Here is a 20,154-nt window from a genome sequence, read left to right on the forward strand (position 1 = left end):
TGTGTGTGTGTGTGTGTGTGTGTGTGTGTGTGTGTGTGTGTGTGTGTTTGTGAGAGAGAGAGAGAGAGAAGCAGGCTGCAGAAAGGAATATAAAAGATAAAATTTCACTTAATTCATAAACATCTTGGTTTACCAGTATCCTAGCAAGCAACTCTAATTTAAATAATGAAGCTTTGTGATTTCTACCTGTGTGAGATTTGTGAAGATGGTTTCACTTTTCTTTCCATATTTATTATGATTAGCTAAAATCGTCAGAGATATTTTCAACTTTTGCTCTTTAAAAATCTGGCAGTACTATTGATTGCTTATAAAAGTGAAAATTCATATTTGGTAGAATGATGTATTAGGATCACTAGATGGCATAGTAGATAGAGTGCCAGGCCTGGAGTTAGGAAGATTCATCTTCCTGAGTTCAAATCTGGCCTCAGACACGTAGGAGCTGTGTGACTCTGGGCAAGTCACATAACCCTGTTTGCCTCAGTTTCTCATCTGTAAAATGAGCTGGAGAAGGAAATGGCAAACCATTCCAGTATCTTTGCCAAGAAAACCCCAAATGGGGTTACAAAGAGTCAAACGTGACTGAAACAACTGAACAACAAAAAAGTGATGTATTAATAAAAATAAGTCATAAGTTCAGACAAATTAGCATTATTTACATAAAATAATTTAAATATAAGCCATAGGCTTGAATAGTAAAACATTTAACATTTTTTAGGATCCACTTGCTTTAGAAAAAACAGTTGTCAGCAGATAGTTATATGAAATGACAGGGTTGGTTAGAAGAAACTTAAATATTTTAATATATTATGAAAGGTTGATTATTGGATTACAGATTTAGAGCCCCAAATTATCTTAGATATCATCTAATCTGATTTTCATCTAGATAAATCTTCAAGTGATAGTTTGGATTTTTGGTAATGGTTTAGAATTTTGCAATAATGATTGATTATCAAAGACTAATGGTCAGTGTGAGTTCATTTACTTATTTTGTACCAGACCTGTGGTTTTCACTCTCTGTGAATATAGATGGGCATCTGCTGTGCTACATGTAGTCTTAAAGGGCTGCTTTGGACACGGTTAAGGAATTTGCTTAGATCATCCAGCCAGTGTTTTAGAGGCAGAACTTGAACCCAGTTCTTCTTGACTTCCCAGTTTGCTCTCTTTCTGCTCTGTCATAATGTGTAGCTCATTATATAATAATTTTCATCTAGCTTATTAGTATAATGTGTTTTGAAGTGTCTCTTAATTAAGGCAGTTGAATCCTGGGAAGCATCAAGATAACAACATTAGCAATGGTACTATGGCCACCACTGAAGTGTTGCTGAGCCCTAAGAAAGTCAGCCTAATTGACTCTTGTTTATATATTGAATTTAAATGGATTTTTAGGGCTTTTCAATGCTTCAGCCCAGTATGTGCTACTGTGTAAAATCATTCCAAAGAGAGTGCTGCCCTCTAGTGATTATATCTACTTTAACTGTTTCAACAACACTATCAAGAACTGTAGGACCTTGGAATAGTTTCAGCTGAAACAACCTCAGAAGTTGTCTGAGCCAGACAGGGTTAACTCCTTGACTTATTGATGCTCACACAGTGACTGTTGTCAGATCAGAGTCTGATACTAATCACTAATCTGAGACTAATTACTGAGGAAGCCCTTTTTACACCATGTGTAAGAAAATGATTCTGATGTTTCTGAGTCTGAGTAGGTAGAGTGGCTGTGGAAGGAAAAGAAGGGGTCAGTTACTCTAATGCAGAACTTTTTAATGTTTTTTTTTCAATATTGTTGATCAAATTTTGCCTTCCTTTTAAAATTTGTTTTGATGACTAAATATGTACTAAACATATTTGTGTGCAGAACTATCTTTTTTTTGCTTCTTTTATCAAGATCTTTTTGAGTAGTATAAATATTTTATTAGTTAAAATTAACAAGCATTCCTATCAATTAAAATGAAAAATTATTTTTCTGAATAAAGACTCAGTCTTTTATATTTTTAGACTCAGAATTTCACATTAAATTAATACAATACAAACTGCTTTCTGTAGTAGAGGCTTAAACTGTTTAGACATCTTATTCCCTAATATCAGTTTTAAATCTACTTTTTCTGGAGTCAGTACTTCATCTGAGATTAGTGGAATTGTAACTTAGTTAAATAATGTCTCTATTAAAATTGCTTCTTTACTTAAAATACTAATGATATGTTTCAGTGGAATGAATGCTGAATCTGGAGTCAAAACATGGGTTTCAATCCAAATTCTGCCACCTTTTACCTACCTTTGTGACTTTTGTTTAGTAATTTAAACTTTCTGGGTCTCACTTTCTTCATTTACGAAATAAGGGGATTGGACTAGATGACCTCTGAGGTCTTTTTTTAGCTCTAAACATATGATCCCAAGATATAATATGATAGTTTTAAGTTGAAGTTAGAATAGTGGCACTTCTATATCTAAAATTAGCTGTGGGATCTTTGAATTCTGTGGACATTGCAGTACCTTTCCTCATGTTTCTTGTCCTTGGAATGTTCTCTCTTCCCATCTTTGTCTATTGTATTCCTATTGAACTTTAAAATAATAAACCTAATATCTTAAATATCATGGCAAAGTGCTAATAGTGCAGAGATAGAGAGGACATAGGCTGTGTTCCCAAGGAGCTTACAGTCTAAAGGGAAGAAGGAGTACACAAATAACTCATACCAGAGAGAGTGAGATGTGTGCAGAGGCAGCATCCAGGTGGTATGCTCTGACGAGGGAACCATCATGTTCAACTGACTTTTTCCTTCCTCATCTCCTGAAAACCTTGTACACATATTGTTTTTATATATCTTTAATGTGCCTTTAACATACTTTTGCCTCCATCATACCCACCTCACTTGCTCTGTGAAGGCGGGGAGATGTCTTATCTAAACTTTGAATCTCATCTAGCACCTAGCATGGTTGCACTGCATACAAGTGCTCAGTAGATAGTTGTTAAGTTGAATTGAGTTCATGTTACTTAAGAATTATATTTAAAATATACAAATATGGCATGAAGTCTAAATATAAAATAACATTCTTTCTAGCCTTACTAGCAATTCTCGGATCGTGGCACTCCTGGCTCAGCTGGAGAAGATCAACTATGAATGCCCAGAAGCAGAAGGTGCCAGATATGTTACATCAAAGATTCTTCACCTGACCCAAAGTCAAGGTAAATTTTTCCTCTTAAAAAATAATTTCGTATAATTAGGTTTTTTTAACTACTTCCATTAATGATTACCTAAGTATCTTGGATTGTATAACTATATAGAGAACACAATACTGATTTATAATATGTCAGTCTAATGATTAAATACTTCATTATTCATATTATGTAAAAATTATAGTGATATAACATCATACATTGAAAAAAAACTCTTACTAAAAGCTATATACACATATACTTAAGTAATGGTCTCATATACCTTATCAGCTCACAGACTTTTATGGCTGGAAATATTGTAAGGTAATAAATCTAGAGTTGGGAAGGACCTTAGAGGCAGTTATTTCAGGAGGAGGAAAATGAGACCCAAGAACATTAAGTGAATAGCTCAAGGTTACACAGGTAGTAAATGACAGATAAATTAGTTCATCCTTTATTTAATTCATAACGAAATGATTTTCAACCCCTTTGGAATTGGGTTTCTCTGTTACTGGTTTGATTTCAGAACATGTACTTTATCCTTCTATAATTGCCTATAACTATAATCCCCCACCTCCCTGTCTCCAGATCTGATATGTCCCTGATTTCTGATCCAGAGCAGTGTTTTCCAATTTAAACTAATGGTTAAACTACCTAAATTTATCTACCTATTTGAATTTTCTATTTACCCTTATTTCTCAGCTTGATAGCTCTCTAGACCTCCAAGTCATCTATACTATGTGCCTCTACTACTTCTCATACTTGCTCCTAAACTCTCTGGTTTATGACCTCATCATTCAACTAAAACTGCTCTTTCTGAAGTTATTAATGTTCTCTTAATCATTAAAATCGAATTGCCTTTTCTTAATCCTCATCCTTCCTGATGTCTCTGCAGTCTTTGACGATATTGATTGTCTTCTCCTCCTAGATATTCTCCCCTCTCTAGCTTTTTGGAATGTTGCTCTCTTCTGGTTATCCTACACCTCATTGTTCTTTGCTTGATCTTCATCCAGGTCACAACCATTAATCATGAATGTTCCCAAGGCTCTTTCCTGGACCCTCTTCACTTTTTCCTCTATACTATTTCAATTTCATGTACTTTCATGAGTTCAAATAAAATCTTTATGAGATGCTTTCTAGAACTATATATCCAGCCATCATCTCCTAAGGTAGCTCCAGTCCTGTACTACCTTTTGGACATTTCAAATTTGATATCCTGCAGGCTTCTCAAGTTCTATATGTTCAAAACAGAACTTATTATCTTTTCCCCTAAAGCCTTTCCTATTAGTCAAGAGCATTACCAACCTCTCAGTCTCCTAGGTGGCCTCACTGTCCTTCGTTCTTTATGGGCATTCATCCCACGTATCTGTTCTATTGTCAGATTTTGTAATTTTTACCTTCACAATCTCTGACATATGTTACCTTCTCTTCACTCATACAGCTGCCACCTTAATTAGTCAAGAAGCATTTATTAAGCACTTACTATGTGCCTTAGTATGGGCCTTAGTCATTTTGTATCTAGACTATTCAGATAGCTTTCTAATTCATCTTCCTGCCTCCAGTGTTGCTTTGCTTCAATCGATTTTCCACTCAGTTGCTCCCTAACCCCAATAAAATCTAATGACTCCTTATTAACTCTAGCATCAAACATAAAATCTTTTGTTTGACATTTAAAGCCCTTCACAACTTGCTCCCTTCCGACCTTTCTAGTCTTCTTCATGTACGCTACAATCCAGCTGGCTTATGTACTATTTCTCACCCAGGACATTCCATATCCTGACTGGGCATTTTCACTGACTGTCCCCTATTCTTGGCATGATGTCCCTCCTCACCCCCAGGCTTGTCAGGATTTCTTCAAGATTTACCTCAAATCCTACTTTCTGCAGGTAGCTTTTCCCAATCTACTTTTCTCCTGCCTCTCTGCAAGTCCTCTTTCCCTTTAAAATTGAGCATTAATATTCCTTTAAAAACCATTGTCTCAGTGTGAAAGCAAAAAATGACAGCCTGGAACCCTTCCTTCCTTTCCTTTTTAGTGGTAGCTGCCAAGTCTTATGTGATCCTGACTATGGCACTTTGGTACTTGATCTTTTTCTAGCTGCTGGCAGTATTTTTTTTTTTTCTTTTACCTGAAAGTTTTGGCTTTTGGCAGTCATGTTCTTGGGAGTTTTCATTTTCGAATTTCTTTCAAAAGACGATTGGTGGATTCTTTTTATTTTCATTTTGTCCTCTGGTTCTAATAGATCTGAGTAGTTTTCATTCATAATTTTTTGGAAAGAAATTAAAATTTTATTTATATTCAATTTAACAAATATTTGAATACAAATGTTATATATAAATAATTTGTTAAAAGGACTTTGTTAAATTATGTGCAAATTTTCTGGGCAGTGGAATTCACCACTTAAAGCACCAATTATAAATTTTAAAACATCATTTTAGGTAAAAGTTTTTCTAAAACTTGACAACAGAGCCCTTCTGTGGGCTCTGTTAGCTTCTCAGGCCTTCTGAGAAGGAGGTTGGAAGTTGAGGTAGCTTGTGGGGTTGGTCACATTTGACCCGAAGGGTGACTTGTTGCCTAGGCCTAGGTTGCCACCACTACCACTGCCACTTTCCCCTGGCATGGTGGGCTGCACTTGTCTTCTCCCTAAGACACAGGGCCACTTCAGAATCTGTCCTTGGAAGCTGTGGGGAGTTCAGAGAAGCAGTGACTAGTTTTAACTTTGCCATTTTCCTTCCCTACATTCATGATTTCTTGAAATATGATTTCCATGATCTTTTTTTGGTCATGGCTTTCAGGTAGTCCATTGATTTTTAAATTTTACTCTTTGATCTGTTTTCCATGTTGGCTGTTTTAAAGATGAGATACTTTATGTATTCTTCTGTTTTTTTCAGTCTATTGACTTTGTTTTAATATATCTTATTCTTTCATGTAGCCATTAATTTCTTTATGGTCCATTCTCATTTTCAGGGAGCCTTTTGCTTAGGTAAGGTTTTAAAATAAAGTAAAAATACCTCCCCCCCCTTTTTTTCAAGGCAGTTAGGGTTAAGTGACTTGCCCAGAGTCACATGCTAGTAAGTGTTATGTGTCTGAGGCTGGATTTGAACTCAGGTTCTTCTCACTCCAGGGCTGGTACCTAGCTGCCCTCTTGCTTTATTTCTTTCAGAAATACTAGTTGATTTCACGATGAAGCTGTATTTTTCTTTGAGGCTTTGCTTATAGATTTATTAAGAGTTATTATTTTCTTCTGGGTTTGTTTCATAGGCATTCCTGTTTCCATAATAGCACTTTACAATTCATATCTTCCTCCCTCCCTCCCTCACTTCCTTCCTTCTTTCCTTCTTTCCTTCCTTCCTTCCTTCCTTCCTTCCTTCCTTCCTTCTTTCCTTCTCATTCTTCCATCTTTCTTTCAGGAATTGGGACTTTGTTTTTGGATTAGGTTCTGCCCGCTTTAGGAGGGAATGTTGGGTTCTTGTGCTGTCCTGATCTGTATTATCTTAGATCCTGCCACTGTCTTCTCTTGGTACTGAGTACTATGTTTTTCATGGATCACAGGGCCAGAGCACATCAAGTTGCTGCAAAACTTTAGTAGACAGTATTTCCTAATCATCTATTTTTAGTTTTTTGGTGGACCTCAGACTCTAGTTTGGGTTTGTGTAACACAACTAAAACTTGCTCTTAGTTGGAGCTCCAGTGGACAATTGCTGACAAAGCCTCCATCAGCAAGCTGGAAGGTTCTACAGGTTCAGAATAAAAGAACCTTAGTTCTGTCACCCCCTGCTCCCCTTTCCACTGCCCTTGCCCTGGTCACTAACCTGTGCATCGAATCCATGATTCTGTTCTGGGGTTAGAGTGACAGAACTATATGCCCATCCTTAGTTTGCAGATCCTTCTCTCATTCTGTCCTGGGCTAAGTCTGATATCTTGCTTAGGCCGTGACTAGAGATACATAGTTGTAGGCTCAGTCCTGGTCTGTACCTGTAGGGTGAATCCGTGATCTTGGCAGGAAAAATAAAGCACTGTGGTTTCTCCTTGGATTTCCCTATTACACCAGAGGGTTTATTTCCTCAGTCTTTATTGGAGTAGTTGTGAGGGAAATGGGCTGCTCTGTCCTACTACATCAACTTTGCTGGTCTTCTTCAATATGTACTTAGGATTTTACTTTTCTTTTCTGGGGTCCTGGGCATGGTAAAAGGTTAGTGATACCTCCCTTCCTCTCCAGAAAAAGGAGGAAATAAAAGATGGCCATTGAAGCATTTTTAAAAATGCACAGAAGTGAAGGAAGTTCAGAGGGGAAATTAGACAAGTAGGATAGCTTTGAAAATAATATATTGAATTTATTATGTAGCAAAATGTATGAAATAAAGATTTTCATTTTCACATATCTTATTTTTTTCATTTACTTTGTATATGGAAATTTCTTTTGGTATTTGTTAAGTTCAAAATATAAAATAAAATTTAAATAACAGAAAAAGAATGCATTTTCCTGTAGTCTTATGAATCTTTAGGCTTTAATCTGATAGGGAAAGAATAGGAAGGAAAAAAAAACTGCTGGTGCATATCAACTAAGCTATGTTCCATTGTCTACAGTGAAAGTAGACATTGAGAAAATGACAGGAGACAAAATCCACGTAAAGGAATCTGTAATAAACTTCATGGCCCCAGATGTCTATGAATCAGTGTACAGAGTATAAATAACAAGGAAGATGAATTTCTGTTCTTAGCAAAAAAGGATGCTTTCACTTCTTAGACAGCATTGAGATTTGGTAAGAGGAGACCCATGGAGAGGTACCTCTGGAAGGATACATCTTATTTAGAAGAAACAGGATGTGTAAAAAGTGGGCATAAACTGGTCTACTTACTGTTGCTTGCACATTCTTCTATTCCTGGAATAATTTATTTTTTTTCTCTGCCTCCCAGAATCCCTTCAAGACTCAGCTTAAGTGCTGCCTTCTACTTCCTTCCCCTCTCAGGAACAAACAAATTAAAATAAGTGTTTTGCAAACCTTCAAGTGCCATATAAAAGTGAGCTATTATCATTGTGATTTTATTGACATTTGTAGCTTACATGTACCTATTGTACATGTTGTCTTCATGTTAGAATGTAAACTCCTTGAAGACTAGGAATAGTTGCACATAGCACAGTCCTTGCACAGTAAATACTTAATAAATTCTTGTTAATTGATTGACTGGCAGTTACATTATATAAAGAGGAGGAATGGTAGAGAGAATTGGGGTGGCATCGTAGCATAAAAAAGAGTGAGAAAGCATGGTGGAAAGCAGCTGAATGAAGGACAAAGGAGGCAGAAATGGAAGCAATATTCTCAGCATATTAAATTACAAGTCATCTGGACAAAAAGAGGAAATATATGAGTTTGAGAAATACAGACTACAATCCTGACACTGAGGCATGATAGAATAGTGGTAGGGCACTTCATCTAGTACATTTATTGAAGTCCTCTCCCTACCAAAAGATGAGTAGATGCTAATTTCTTAACTTGCTTTAATGATAATTTCCTCCTTGAAAAATCAGAGGAACTAACAAGGGGAAATTCTGTTCTAGTTATGATTGTCTTCAACCCATTTGCTGGGTTGGAAATGATGATAATCATGAGGGGAAATGACCATTACATTTTAGTTTTTATGATAAAGGAGGGGAAAGCTGGGAAAAATCCAATCTGCATCTTGGGTTTTAGGAAAGAAAGATCTTAGAGAAAAAATAGCTGCAATCCTCATAGACTAAGATGTATGGAAAGCTATCAGGAATGAACTCTTGAATACACAAAGATATACAGTTACAATTAAGAAGAAAAAGAGTTGTCTAAAGAGATTGCTTTGGATGTACAGAGAATTCATCAACCAAATTAGATTTAAAAAGACAGAGCAAGAACAGGTATTGAAGGATGAATACAAATCACTCTAAAAAGAATCGTGTCTGGATGGACTAGATGAGCTCTGAGATCTCTTTCGCTTCCAAAATTCCATAATTCTGTAATTCTGATTTCACCATAGGATCATAGAATTTTAGAACAAGAAGGGACCTTTGACATCATCTTGCCCAACCTCTTCATTTTACAGATGAAGAAAAAGGTCCAAATCAGTTAAGTGATTTGTCCAAGGTTACCCAGTTAGTTAGTGTAGCACTGGGATTAAATCTGGGTGTCCTGATTCCCACTTAAATGCTCTTTCTAATGTACTATGCTGGGGTTCTGTGATTTCAAAGAATTTGGCCTCATTTATAGGCTTATAGGTATTGAACTGGAAGGTATCTTTGAGGCTATCTAGTACAACCTAATTATTTTGCAGATGAGAAAACTGAGATAGAGTTTGTGTCACACAGTAAATCTGTCAAACCCAGGTCTCTGCCTCCAAATCCACTTGCCCTTTTCACTGTACCATGCCTTCTCTTTCCAACTACCCTGACAACAAGGAACTAATTCATATATGAGAAACCTCATCTTCAAGTTATTGAAATGTATATTTTTCTGTAATTCATATCCTGTTTTACCTGAACTTGAAATTCCTTTCCTGCTAATATGCTAAATTCCTGTAATTTGGTCTTGTTTCTCATAAATGGTGGGGACACATCCCCAGTTATTTCTGATAAAGCTTTGCACCATATCTTTTTGCTTACTTCTCAGGATTAGTTTTAAAGGAAATAGCTAAGAATGTGTCTCTGCCATTTATGAAAAATGAGTACAAAGGGCAAGAACTTAATATATCAAAAAAGGAAATTCAATAAAACTTTAGACACTTTAAAAACACATCACCCTCTTTATCAGGCCTACAGTAGGAGTAGGATATTTTTATTGTAGGCTGTTGTATACATTTCTTTAATTGCTCAGACCTTGGGTTGGATTTTTCTTTCTCTTTTCTTTCTTTCTTTTCTTTTTTTTTTTTTAGTGGTTTTTGGAAGCTGTGAGCAGAGGGGGAGAGGATCAGAAAGACACATCAGAAATCATAGTGTTCAGAATGTATAGTGAACAGTTAAGAGTTTACATTTACTGAGTTAGCCAGTGGGACCTGAAAATTCTGTAAAATAAGCCATCATGTATTTTATGTCTAATTAGTTCCCTTGTCTGTAATTCTTTGAAGTAATATATATCAAATTTCTCTATAGTATTATTTGTAAATTGCACAAAGAAAATTGTTCAGTTAAATTGTAGTGTTATATTGCTGTCCAGAGATAGTTTTTTAATATATGAAATTGGCATTCTTTTCCTTTCTTTAAAATATTATTATTAAATAATTTGACAAAATTTCCAGGATGGTTAGGCCATAACAGTTTAGGGCAATATGCCCTCTTAATGAATTTGATTTTGTTTCAGAAAGTGGTTTAATTTTCTTAGTTTGTAGGAAACTTGAAGAATGACACGTTAGTCTCTGCCAGAAAGACTGCTTAACTCAGTCTTTAAATTAGATTAAACATTATTTTCATTAGATATATTGAAGACATCTTTATTTAGTATTTAAATTATCACTACTCAGTTTTCTATGAAAATTATAAATGTGAGCTATTATTATTTAGTGCTTTAAGGTTTGAAAAGCATGTGTATATATGTATATATACCTGTACTTAAAATCTAATTTGGTCCTTTCAACCCTTTTGTTATCCCCATTTTACACGTGAGGAAATGAGGTCAGTGAGGTCAAATGACTTGTCATATAGGTAATGTGTATCTGAGGCAGACTTCAGTCCCAGGTTTTCCTAATGTCTGGTACAGAACTATTTACTACAAAATGTTGCCTCTTTTTGGAAAACATATAGCATGCTTTTTTGTAAGTGTAGTAATTTAGTACTAAAATTAATGATATTTCTACTTATTTGTAAGCTTGCAACAGTGCTTTATAATTCTGTAGACTTTCATATTGCTCATGGGAAACTTTTTTTTTTGTAGTGAGATTAAACATTTTCCTAGGGTTACTTGTTTATGCCTGAGTTATGAATATGTGGGAAATAGTTTGTGTTTGATAGTTTGATGGCAGATAATTATGTTCTACATGTTTATTTTGCTAGCGGTTATTGATGATTCTTATAAATAACATTAATCTCTAGAGTCTATACCTTTGCCATAATATCCTCAGTATCCATGTAACAGTATTTAATAAAATAATTGAAATGTCATTATGAAAAAACATTGATTAACAAACCTTTTAGGAAAAGCGCTTCTTTATAACAGAGTCAGCTCCACTAAGATATGGATGATGCAGTATTTGATAAATTATGCAAAACAGTATTATCACAGATCATATTCTTCAACAGCCATATTTTTTTTTTTGCCAAGTTGCACAGGTATATGCTATGCAGTACAGAAATACATCTTTAAACAGCTTCTCCTTGTTTCTTAACTGTCCTAGGTTATGGTCTGATCCCTAAGCGACATTGTAAAGTTATAGATGTTTGTCTTCAACATTTTCATCTACCTCTTTCTGAATCCTTTTTTTATTCCTCAGTATTGACCTTTACCCTCATCAGTCTTCTCTCCTTTTATCTCTGTAGCTCTTATATAAATTAGAGTCTACCCAGTGACATTTTGGAGACTTCTTACTTCTCTGGTTCTTTATCTCCACCTAGACATGACCTGGGAGTGTCAACATTCAGAACTTTTCTAAGGATTGCTACTAGTTTCCTTAATAAGCACAAAGTTTCTGTAAGGTTTCTGCCTAGAAGCGTTTTCTTTATGGTGTAAAGGACAAGAAAGGACATGCTTATGAGCTCAAAGAGAATCAAGAGGCTATCCTACCTTGGAGACCTGTGAAGTCACCATGATTTACAGTACTATCCTGGGGTTTGTTTCGCCATGTTGGTGCTCCCTTCCAAAGCCCCTTTGTGTTGCATTGCTATTTTCTGGCTATCATTTTCAGTATTCGTTGCTCCTTCTTGTTTTGTTCTATGATACAGTAGGCCAGGAGTAAGAGTTAACATAATTCTTGCTTCTTACTACCATTTTGAGAACTTTGCTCTACCACAGCAACTCACCTTTCCTCCATTAAGGTGTATTTCACCTGTATCACTCAGAAGATTTTTGTTTCTTTGATCGATTAGCCTCTTGGTCACTGTCCCTTCTTTCTTAAGAAACTCAGTACCTGTGCAGAGCACTGGCCCCGGACTCAGGAGGACCTGAGTTCAAATACTGCCTCAGACACATAATACTCACTAGCTGTGTGACTCTGGGCAAGTCACTTAACCCCAATTGCCTCACCAAAAAAAAAAAAAAAAAAAAAAAAAAGAAGCTCACGTTCCTTATTGCATTCCAACCTATCACTTCTTGCTTGATGACATCTGTGTGTGGGTGTATTTCTTTGCTTAGATATATGTTATATGTATACATATATGCATGTGTATATATATGTGTATATATATATGTATATACACACATACCATATATTCATACAGATATATAGAAGTGTTTGAGGGTACACATATGTATATACATATACATTGCAAAATATTGCAATTGTCTCTGCAAAAATTGACGCTGTCATGAGCACCCTTATGTCCTCTAATCTATCTAGTTAAGTTATATCTATATAGATATCTAGATCTCTCTCTGGATATCTTAGATGGACAGATAGATAAATAAATAGATGGATGGATATACCCTCAAAACCCCAAGCTCTCTAGTTAATCAACCCTTATAACTCTATTTCAGGTACCTGTATGGTGATCATACCTTAATCAGGCCTGCACAACCTTCAGCCTATGGGTTGTTGTGAAGATCAAAGGAGTTAATATATGTAAAGCACTTTGCAGACCTGAAAGAGCTATATAAATAATAGTTATTTTTTAGCAGGCAGCTAGGTGGTGACGTGGTTAGTGGGCTAGACCTGGAGTCAGGAAGTCCTGAGTTCAAATGTGCCTTCTTACACTTACTTGATTTTTGACCCTGGGCAAGTCATTTAGCCTCTTTATGTCTTAGTTTCCCCATCTGTAAATGAAGATAATAATTCACTTGCCTCCTAGGGTTATTATGAGTATCAAATGAAATAATATTTGTAAAGTACTTTGCATACCCTAAATGGCTGTCATTACTCTGCTCAAATCTTCTATGCTATTTTCATCCTTCTTTCAGTAGATAATGTTGCTTCCTATTTTTCCTGCCATAATTGAGACCATCTGTAACTAATACCCTCCTATCTTCCCCTTCCTGTCTCAAAATCTATTTATATCTTCACTCATTCTCTCCTCCTTTGCTTCTGTCTGCAGAAATGGCTGTTCTTGCCAATTCTGATCCTTCTACTTGTGCCCTTTATACTATCATTCCTATCTTTTCCAGGAGTTTGTCCCATTCATCCTTTTTTCTCTCTTTGATCTTCAGTCTTTCCCTGTCTACTGACTCCTTTTCTGCCACCTACAGACCTGCTCAGGTCTACCTCATCCTTTAAAAAACAAAATAAAACCAAAAACTACTTGACCCTGTAGGGTCCTTTGGCAATTACTTCTATCTCTATTTTCCCTTTTATTGCTAAACTTTTACAAAAATTGTCTATACTTGCCTCCATTTCCTCACCACTGAGGAAGAAGAGCCAGGTGCAGTCAATGTTTTGGCAAACTAAAAAACCCTGATAAAATTTTAATGCAGTCTTTTTGAAACATTTGAATACAGAACAAAATAATTTCTGTGTAAAAAAGAGGTGTAATTTTTTTCTTCTTTGTATTATAGTTTAGAATTGAATATTCTTAGTGTAATTCAATTCACAAATAATACCATTTGACTTTCCCTTGAACTGAATTTTAAGTACAGTTTATCTGTTTACTAGTATTTAAAGTTTGCCTAATGTGGATACAGTTGATCTCTCTGGAGGACATTTTTTTGAACACCTATCTGGAATTTATCCAAGAAACATGAATTGAGCAAAAGTGGCTTAGATGTGTCACACAATCAAAAGTACAAGGCCTTTATTCACAGCAAAGTTCTTAAAGGTCCTTATTGAATACCTGCTTATACTTTAAGTGTATTAAAGTCAAAGAAATTTGAATGTCTGGTTTGCTAGGCTATAGAACAGTGTTAGGGAGTGGTGTGATAGTAAGAAAGGGTAGCTGATAACCTGACATTGTGAAATTCAGAAACAAAAACTCAAAACAGTCTCTAACATGTTTTTATGTTTTACGTATGTTTGTGCAAATATAGATATGTATGTAATTTTGAAATTAAAACAAACTTTTGTACCTAGTAACTCATGAAGACATATTATAGCCTAGTGTGGTAATTGATGCTTAAAAGGAAGACCAAGAGTCAATTAGTTATTTGTTTATTAAGTGAAAGTTAAAGTATATGTAAGCATTATACTCTGTTTATGAAGATAGGCAACTGTATAACACATTTTTAGAATGATTTCTGTCCAGAATGGTTAAAATGAAATGTTAAAAAGAGTTATCAAAATTTTACTTATGGGGGGTGCAGCTAGGTGGTGCCGTGGATAGAACATTGGCCCTAAAGTCAGGATGACCTGAGTTCAATTCCGGCCTCAGACCAAACACTTGACACTTAATAGTTCTGTGACCCTGGGCAAGTCACTTAACCCCAATTGCCTGAAAGTTTAAAAAAAAATTTAAAAAATTTACTTATGTGGAATGATTCATAGTTTATTATACTGGACAAACTCAGTAATAATGAATACCATTCAGTTTGTTTCTGTTAGAAGCAAATATCCTTTTCTAAGCTTTGGCCCTCTCACTTTGGGTACTTTCCTATTAAAAATGTTATCAAACACTCTTTACTTCTCTGTAATTTGTTTGGCACATAGCCTTTTCTTCTAGCTTCTCTTTCATCAAAGGAAGAAAAATTAAAGAGAGATCCACACAAACTTGCAAATAATAGAGAAAAAGTTGCTTCCTCTTGGATGCTGGGAGAAAACTTTTAGGTTTCTTTCAACCCTCATGATTGCAGAAGCAGCTCCTTTAGATTGCTTTTATGAGTGCCCCAGTGATATTGTATTATTCAAAATTTTAAAAGTGTCTTAAAAACGCGCTTTAAAAGAGAATATTAAATTTTTCTTCATGCCATTTTTGATGAGAGCATTTTCCATTTGTAGACCTGGAAAATTTGTGGGAGGCCTGGTGTCCTATTTTTACTGATTCCTATTCCTAGCCTTTGGCATTGCCTTTGAATTGGACTGGAGAACAGGGACCCACTTGGGCCATGTCAGGAGCAGTGGTGAAATGAGGGGAATACTTCATTCACTGAAATATGGAATTCCATCATACTACACCCTGGAGAGTAGGGTCATCTACACCAGAGGCAGGATCACCCAAGAAGCAATTTGGTAGGTGTCTTAGGTCTATGGATGGTAACTTTATCCACTATAGTTACAAGATATCACAGATATTTTTCTTTTTTTAAGTTATGAAAAAGATACTATGTTTCTGTCTTTCAGAGAAAATCAGGAAAGAAATGACAGCCAAAGGTTCTACAGGAATGGATGTTCTACTCTCAACATTAGAGGTAAATAACTAAGGCTTAATAATATTTGTAGTTATGATTTCCCATGAGAAATACTAAGTAGCATAATGAATACAATAAACATTGATTCTTTTTCTCCCTTAACCTTTATTAATAACATTTTGAATTATTCCTTTTGGTCAGTGGTTTTGACCTAGAGGTATATTCAAAGAAAATTAAACTTTGTTATTTTTGAGTATTATTATAGTATAGTTATCTTGGGAAGTAATACACATTCAAATTTTATGTGGTTGTATAACTAAGTGATTTAAAACATAAAGTTCAAATTAACTCTGACCTGATTCTAACTAGTAGGAAATGAAACTGTACCTAGAAATAAGTAAATTTAGCTTGTAAAAATCATGAGTATTAAAATTTCATTTTTATGTTGTAAAGTGGTGATATATAGGTAGTAACTTGAATTTAATCGAGATTATTGCATGATCATTTAATTTAATTTAATTAATTTAATCAAGATGATTACATTATTACTTCAGAAGATTACATTAATGAGGGTACTATTTTCCCTGACACAGATATTAGTGAATTGCTATGGCCAGAAAAAAAAAATTACATCTAGTGATAATCCTCCGACCTAAACCTTAGTTAGACTTCAATGACTCTCAGAGATCTGTGGCTATACAATCCTTTTCATTTCTCCTTAATTATTGCATTCTGCTGCGGTTCCAAACCTCAAGCTTCCCATACTGTCATCTCCTCCCATCCTCTGAGCTGAGAACCTTGCTTCGTATGTTACTGAGAAAATATAGAAGCTGTTTGCCATGATCTACTACTTTTCCCTTACTCTGTATCTTAAAATGCCTTGACGTCATCCTCCAATCTCTCCCTCTTTTCTCTATTCTTTGATGAAGAGATAATCTTTTGCCTCAGCAGAGTCAATTAACCCCTCTACTTCATTCTGTCCTCTCCTCTGGCAGATTACCTTTAAAATCATTCATATGCACCTTCTCTTCCTCTCCCTCTCTCCACTTTTTCCTTGTCTGTTGACACTCCCTACTCTGTAAAAAACATGCACAGGTCTCTTCCTTCCTTAACAAACCCTCACTTAGGAAAAACTGTCAACCCTAATTGTGTCTACTTCCTCTGCTCTCACTCATGTCTTAACCCCATGAAATCTGACTTCCAACCTCATCTCTCATCTGAAACCAATTTCTCCAAATTACCAATGATGTCTTTTAAAAAAATTTAATTTAATTTTTTTAATCAGCAAAAATCCATTTCTCTTGCCTACTCAATCCCCTTCCCCCCATTTGAGAGTGAAATAAAAACAAAATCCCTGTCACAAATATCTCTAGTGAAGCAAATGAAATTTCTGTATTGGCCATGTCCTCTCCTATCTATCTATCTATCTATCTATCTATCTGTCTGTCTGTCTGTCTGTCTGTCTGTCTGTCTGTCTATCTATCTGTCTATCTACCTATTGATATATCTACCAAGAATTTTCTTCTAGAAGCATACAGGGTGCAAGCCTAACATGAAGTCCGAATTCAGGAAGTAGGCTGGAAGAATGAACAAAAAAAAATTCCATTACAAATAGTGCGGTAACAGGGATACTCAAGACAAACTCAGGAGACATTAATGACTATAGATATAGATAGATAGATATAGAGTTAGATATCTCACTTTGCACTCTAAATCACTTACCTTTCTATCAGGAGATGGGCAGCATCAGTATTAGCCTTCTAGAATCAAGTTGGTCATCACACTGATCAGAGATCCTATTTCTTTCAAACTTGTTTGTCTTTTCTATATTATTGTCATTGTATAAATTGTCCTGTTCCTGTTTACTCTACATCAGTTCGTATAGTCTTCCTAGGTTCCTGAAACCATGTCCTTCATCATTTTTTCTAGCACAATAATATTCCATCATATTTATATACCGTAACTTGTTTCTCTGTTCTCCAATTTATGGGCACTTCCTTAGATTCCCATTCTTTGCTATCTCAAAAAGAGCTGTTCATATTTTTTATTTTATTTATATTTTATATAATATTTTTAATGCATTCTTAGAGTTTGTTTTGCTTAGGACTAATTCCTGCCTTAACTCACCCTCCTTCTAATTCCCCCTTTTTACTTCTTCCCCTCTCCTTCTTCCTTTCCTGGAGTGAAATATATTTTTGAACTCATCTATGTGAGTATTTGTGTATTCCTTCCTCCTTTGAGCAGTTCAAATGAGAGTGAAGTTCCAGCATCAGTCACTCCTTCCACCCTCTCCTCCTTGTTTGTATAGTTGCCTGCTTGTGTGTCTTGATTGTGTGAGATAATTTCCCCTAATTTTCCTTTCTGTCCCTTCTCCCCCCTCCCCCATTTCCCGGGTATTCCTCCTCCCTTTTCTTTTAATTTTTTCTCTTAAAATCATCAATACATATAGGATTACTTCCAGATTTTACCTAATTAAATTCCCTTGATGAGTCCTGATGATGACAGAGTTCAGAGGGAATACGTGTATCATCTCCACATATTAGAATGTAAATAGTGTGTCCTTGTTTAATCCTTTACCATTGTATGTTCATGTTACCTTTTTATGTTTCTCTTGACTCCTTTTTTGATCTTTTCATCTGGAATTTTTAGAAGTATTCTCCTTCATTAAAGGTCCATTCCCCCCCCCCCCCAATGATTATACTCAATTTTCCTAGATAATTATTATTAGCTGTAGGCTTATATCCTTTGCCTTCTGCAATGTATTCTAAGCTCTGTTTTCCTTTATAGTGGTGGATTCTAAATCATGTGTGATCCTGACTATAGCACCTCTGTACTTGAATTCTTTCTTTCTGGTTGCTTTCAGTATTTTTCTTTAATCTGGAAGTTTTTGGTTGTAATTTTTGGTTTATAATGTTTTTGGTTATAATGTTCCTGGGAGTTTTCATTTTGGAAATTCATTCTGTTTTCACTTTGCCTTCTGCTTCAGAGATCTATGTAGTTTTCTTAAGAGTTTTTGAAATATATCTAGGCTCATGTTTTGGTCACAGTGTTCATATTGTTCCAATGATTCTTAATTTTTTTTTCCTCCATTTACTTTCCAGGTCAGTTTTTTGTGCTATGAGATACCTTAGATTTTTCTTTTTTTCTTTTTGTTTTATCACTTTGTTTTAATATTTTTTGTTTTCTTATGGAGTCATTGGCTGCCATTTGATCTGTTATAATTTTCAGGGAGTTTGTTGCTATTAATTTTTTTTCCAGTTTTTTCCTGTAGACCTACAATTTCATTGAGAAAAACATGTTTAAACTCTTACTTCATCTCTGCTTTGTGCCCATACGTTGTTTGTGTTTTAGAGTCATTAATGTCTTCTGAGTTTGTCTTGAGCATCCTTGTTACCATAATAACTATTTAGAATGGAATTAATTTTTTTGTTCATTCTTCCAGCCTACTTCCTGAATTCGGACTTGATGTTAGGCTTGGACCCTGTATACTTCTAGAAGAAAATTCTGGGTAGTCTTGTTCTTGCTTTTTTTGGAATATTGAGAGCTGTGTTGTTTTAGGAACTCAGAAACAGTTCAGACAGAGGACCTGAAAGCTTTTGATATTTCCTAGATGATCTGACTTGGGACAAAGTCTGATTGCTGTCCTTCTGGTCTGAGCTCTCCAAGTTCTTGACCTGGGTTTGGGTTTGAGCAATGGTAGATTGCTGCTGGACTTGACTGGTGCAAGCCAACTGGGAGGTTCTGCTGGTTCAGAGTGATAGAACTGCAGGTTTCTCTTTGGTCAGGGATTTCTGCCCTGGTTGTTCCACTTCATACTGGGCAAGAAGCTGGATCCAAGACTTTCTCTGCTCATGGAATTTTAGCTACACCACTGTTGCTTAGCTATATTCCCTGCTCCAGAGAGCAGGAGCAGGTCAACTCTTTCCTGGATCTGTGACCTGGAGCTGGGTAGTGGACAACAAAGTTTCCAGTTTGTATCTCTTACTTTATCGGTGTCCAAGGATGGGTCTGAGGATGCCCCAGTATGGGCCTGGAACCTCTACTTGTATAGGTATACTGCATCTACAGTGCCCTCCTGGCCAGATCCTGTCCCCAGTGTCTGCAGATCTCTCTATCTTTATGCCAGCCTGGGCTGGAAAAAATGACTCATTGTGACTTTTTCTTGGAATTTCCCATTAAGATTTGGTCTGGTGTGTTTCCTAGGTCCATTTGGAGGAGTTTTACAGGGTATGAAGGGAGGGTGTTGGAACCCTGCTGTACTGCTTCGTACTATTTTGCCATCTTGGCTTCATGCTGCCCTCCATCCCTCCCAGTGATGCCTTAATTTGAAAATCAGATGAACATTTCTTAGTTCTCATCCTTATTGACTACTTTGAAACTGTTTTTACTGTTGACCACTCTTTTCTTCCTAGTTTTTTTTTTTTTTTGTGAAACCACTGTTTCTTGGTATTCTTTCTGCATGTCTTATGACTACTACTCTCTCTCCTTTGCTGGATCCTCATCTATATTTCTCCCTCTAACTTTGAGGTTATTCTAAGCCTCTTTTCTAGGCTTCACTTCTTGTCTTTCAAACATCTGTCTTGGTAACTTAATCAGTTATCATGGGCTCAATTATTACAACT

The 20,154-nt window shown here is 35.7% G+C and overlaps 1 protein-coding gene across 1 annotated transcript in view; it reads left to right on the forward strand.

Moving 5' to 3' along the window:
• LOC114025961 (cytosolic carboxypeptidase 1-like) overlaps positions 1 to 20,154 on the forward strand; it is a 173,093-nt gene that overhangs the window by 52,575 nt on the left and 100,364 nt on the right. Inside the window, 2 exon segments of the mRNA XM_027839510.1 lie at positions 3,057 to 3,181; positions 15,525 to 15,592. Coding sequence (XP_027695311.1) covers positions 3,057 to 3,181; positions 15,525 to 15,592 — 193 coding nt within the window.

This window comes from Vombatus ursinus, unplaced genomic scaffold (genome assembly GCF_900497805.2).
Source record: "Vombatus ursinus unplaced genomic scaffold, bare-nosed wombat genome assembly UNPS02014832.1, whole genome shotgun sequence".
In the NCBI taxonomy this organism is placed as follows: Eukaryota; Metazoa; Chordata; class Mammalia; order Diprotodontia; family Vombatidae; genus Vombatus; species Vombatus ursinus.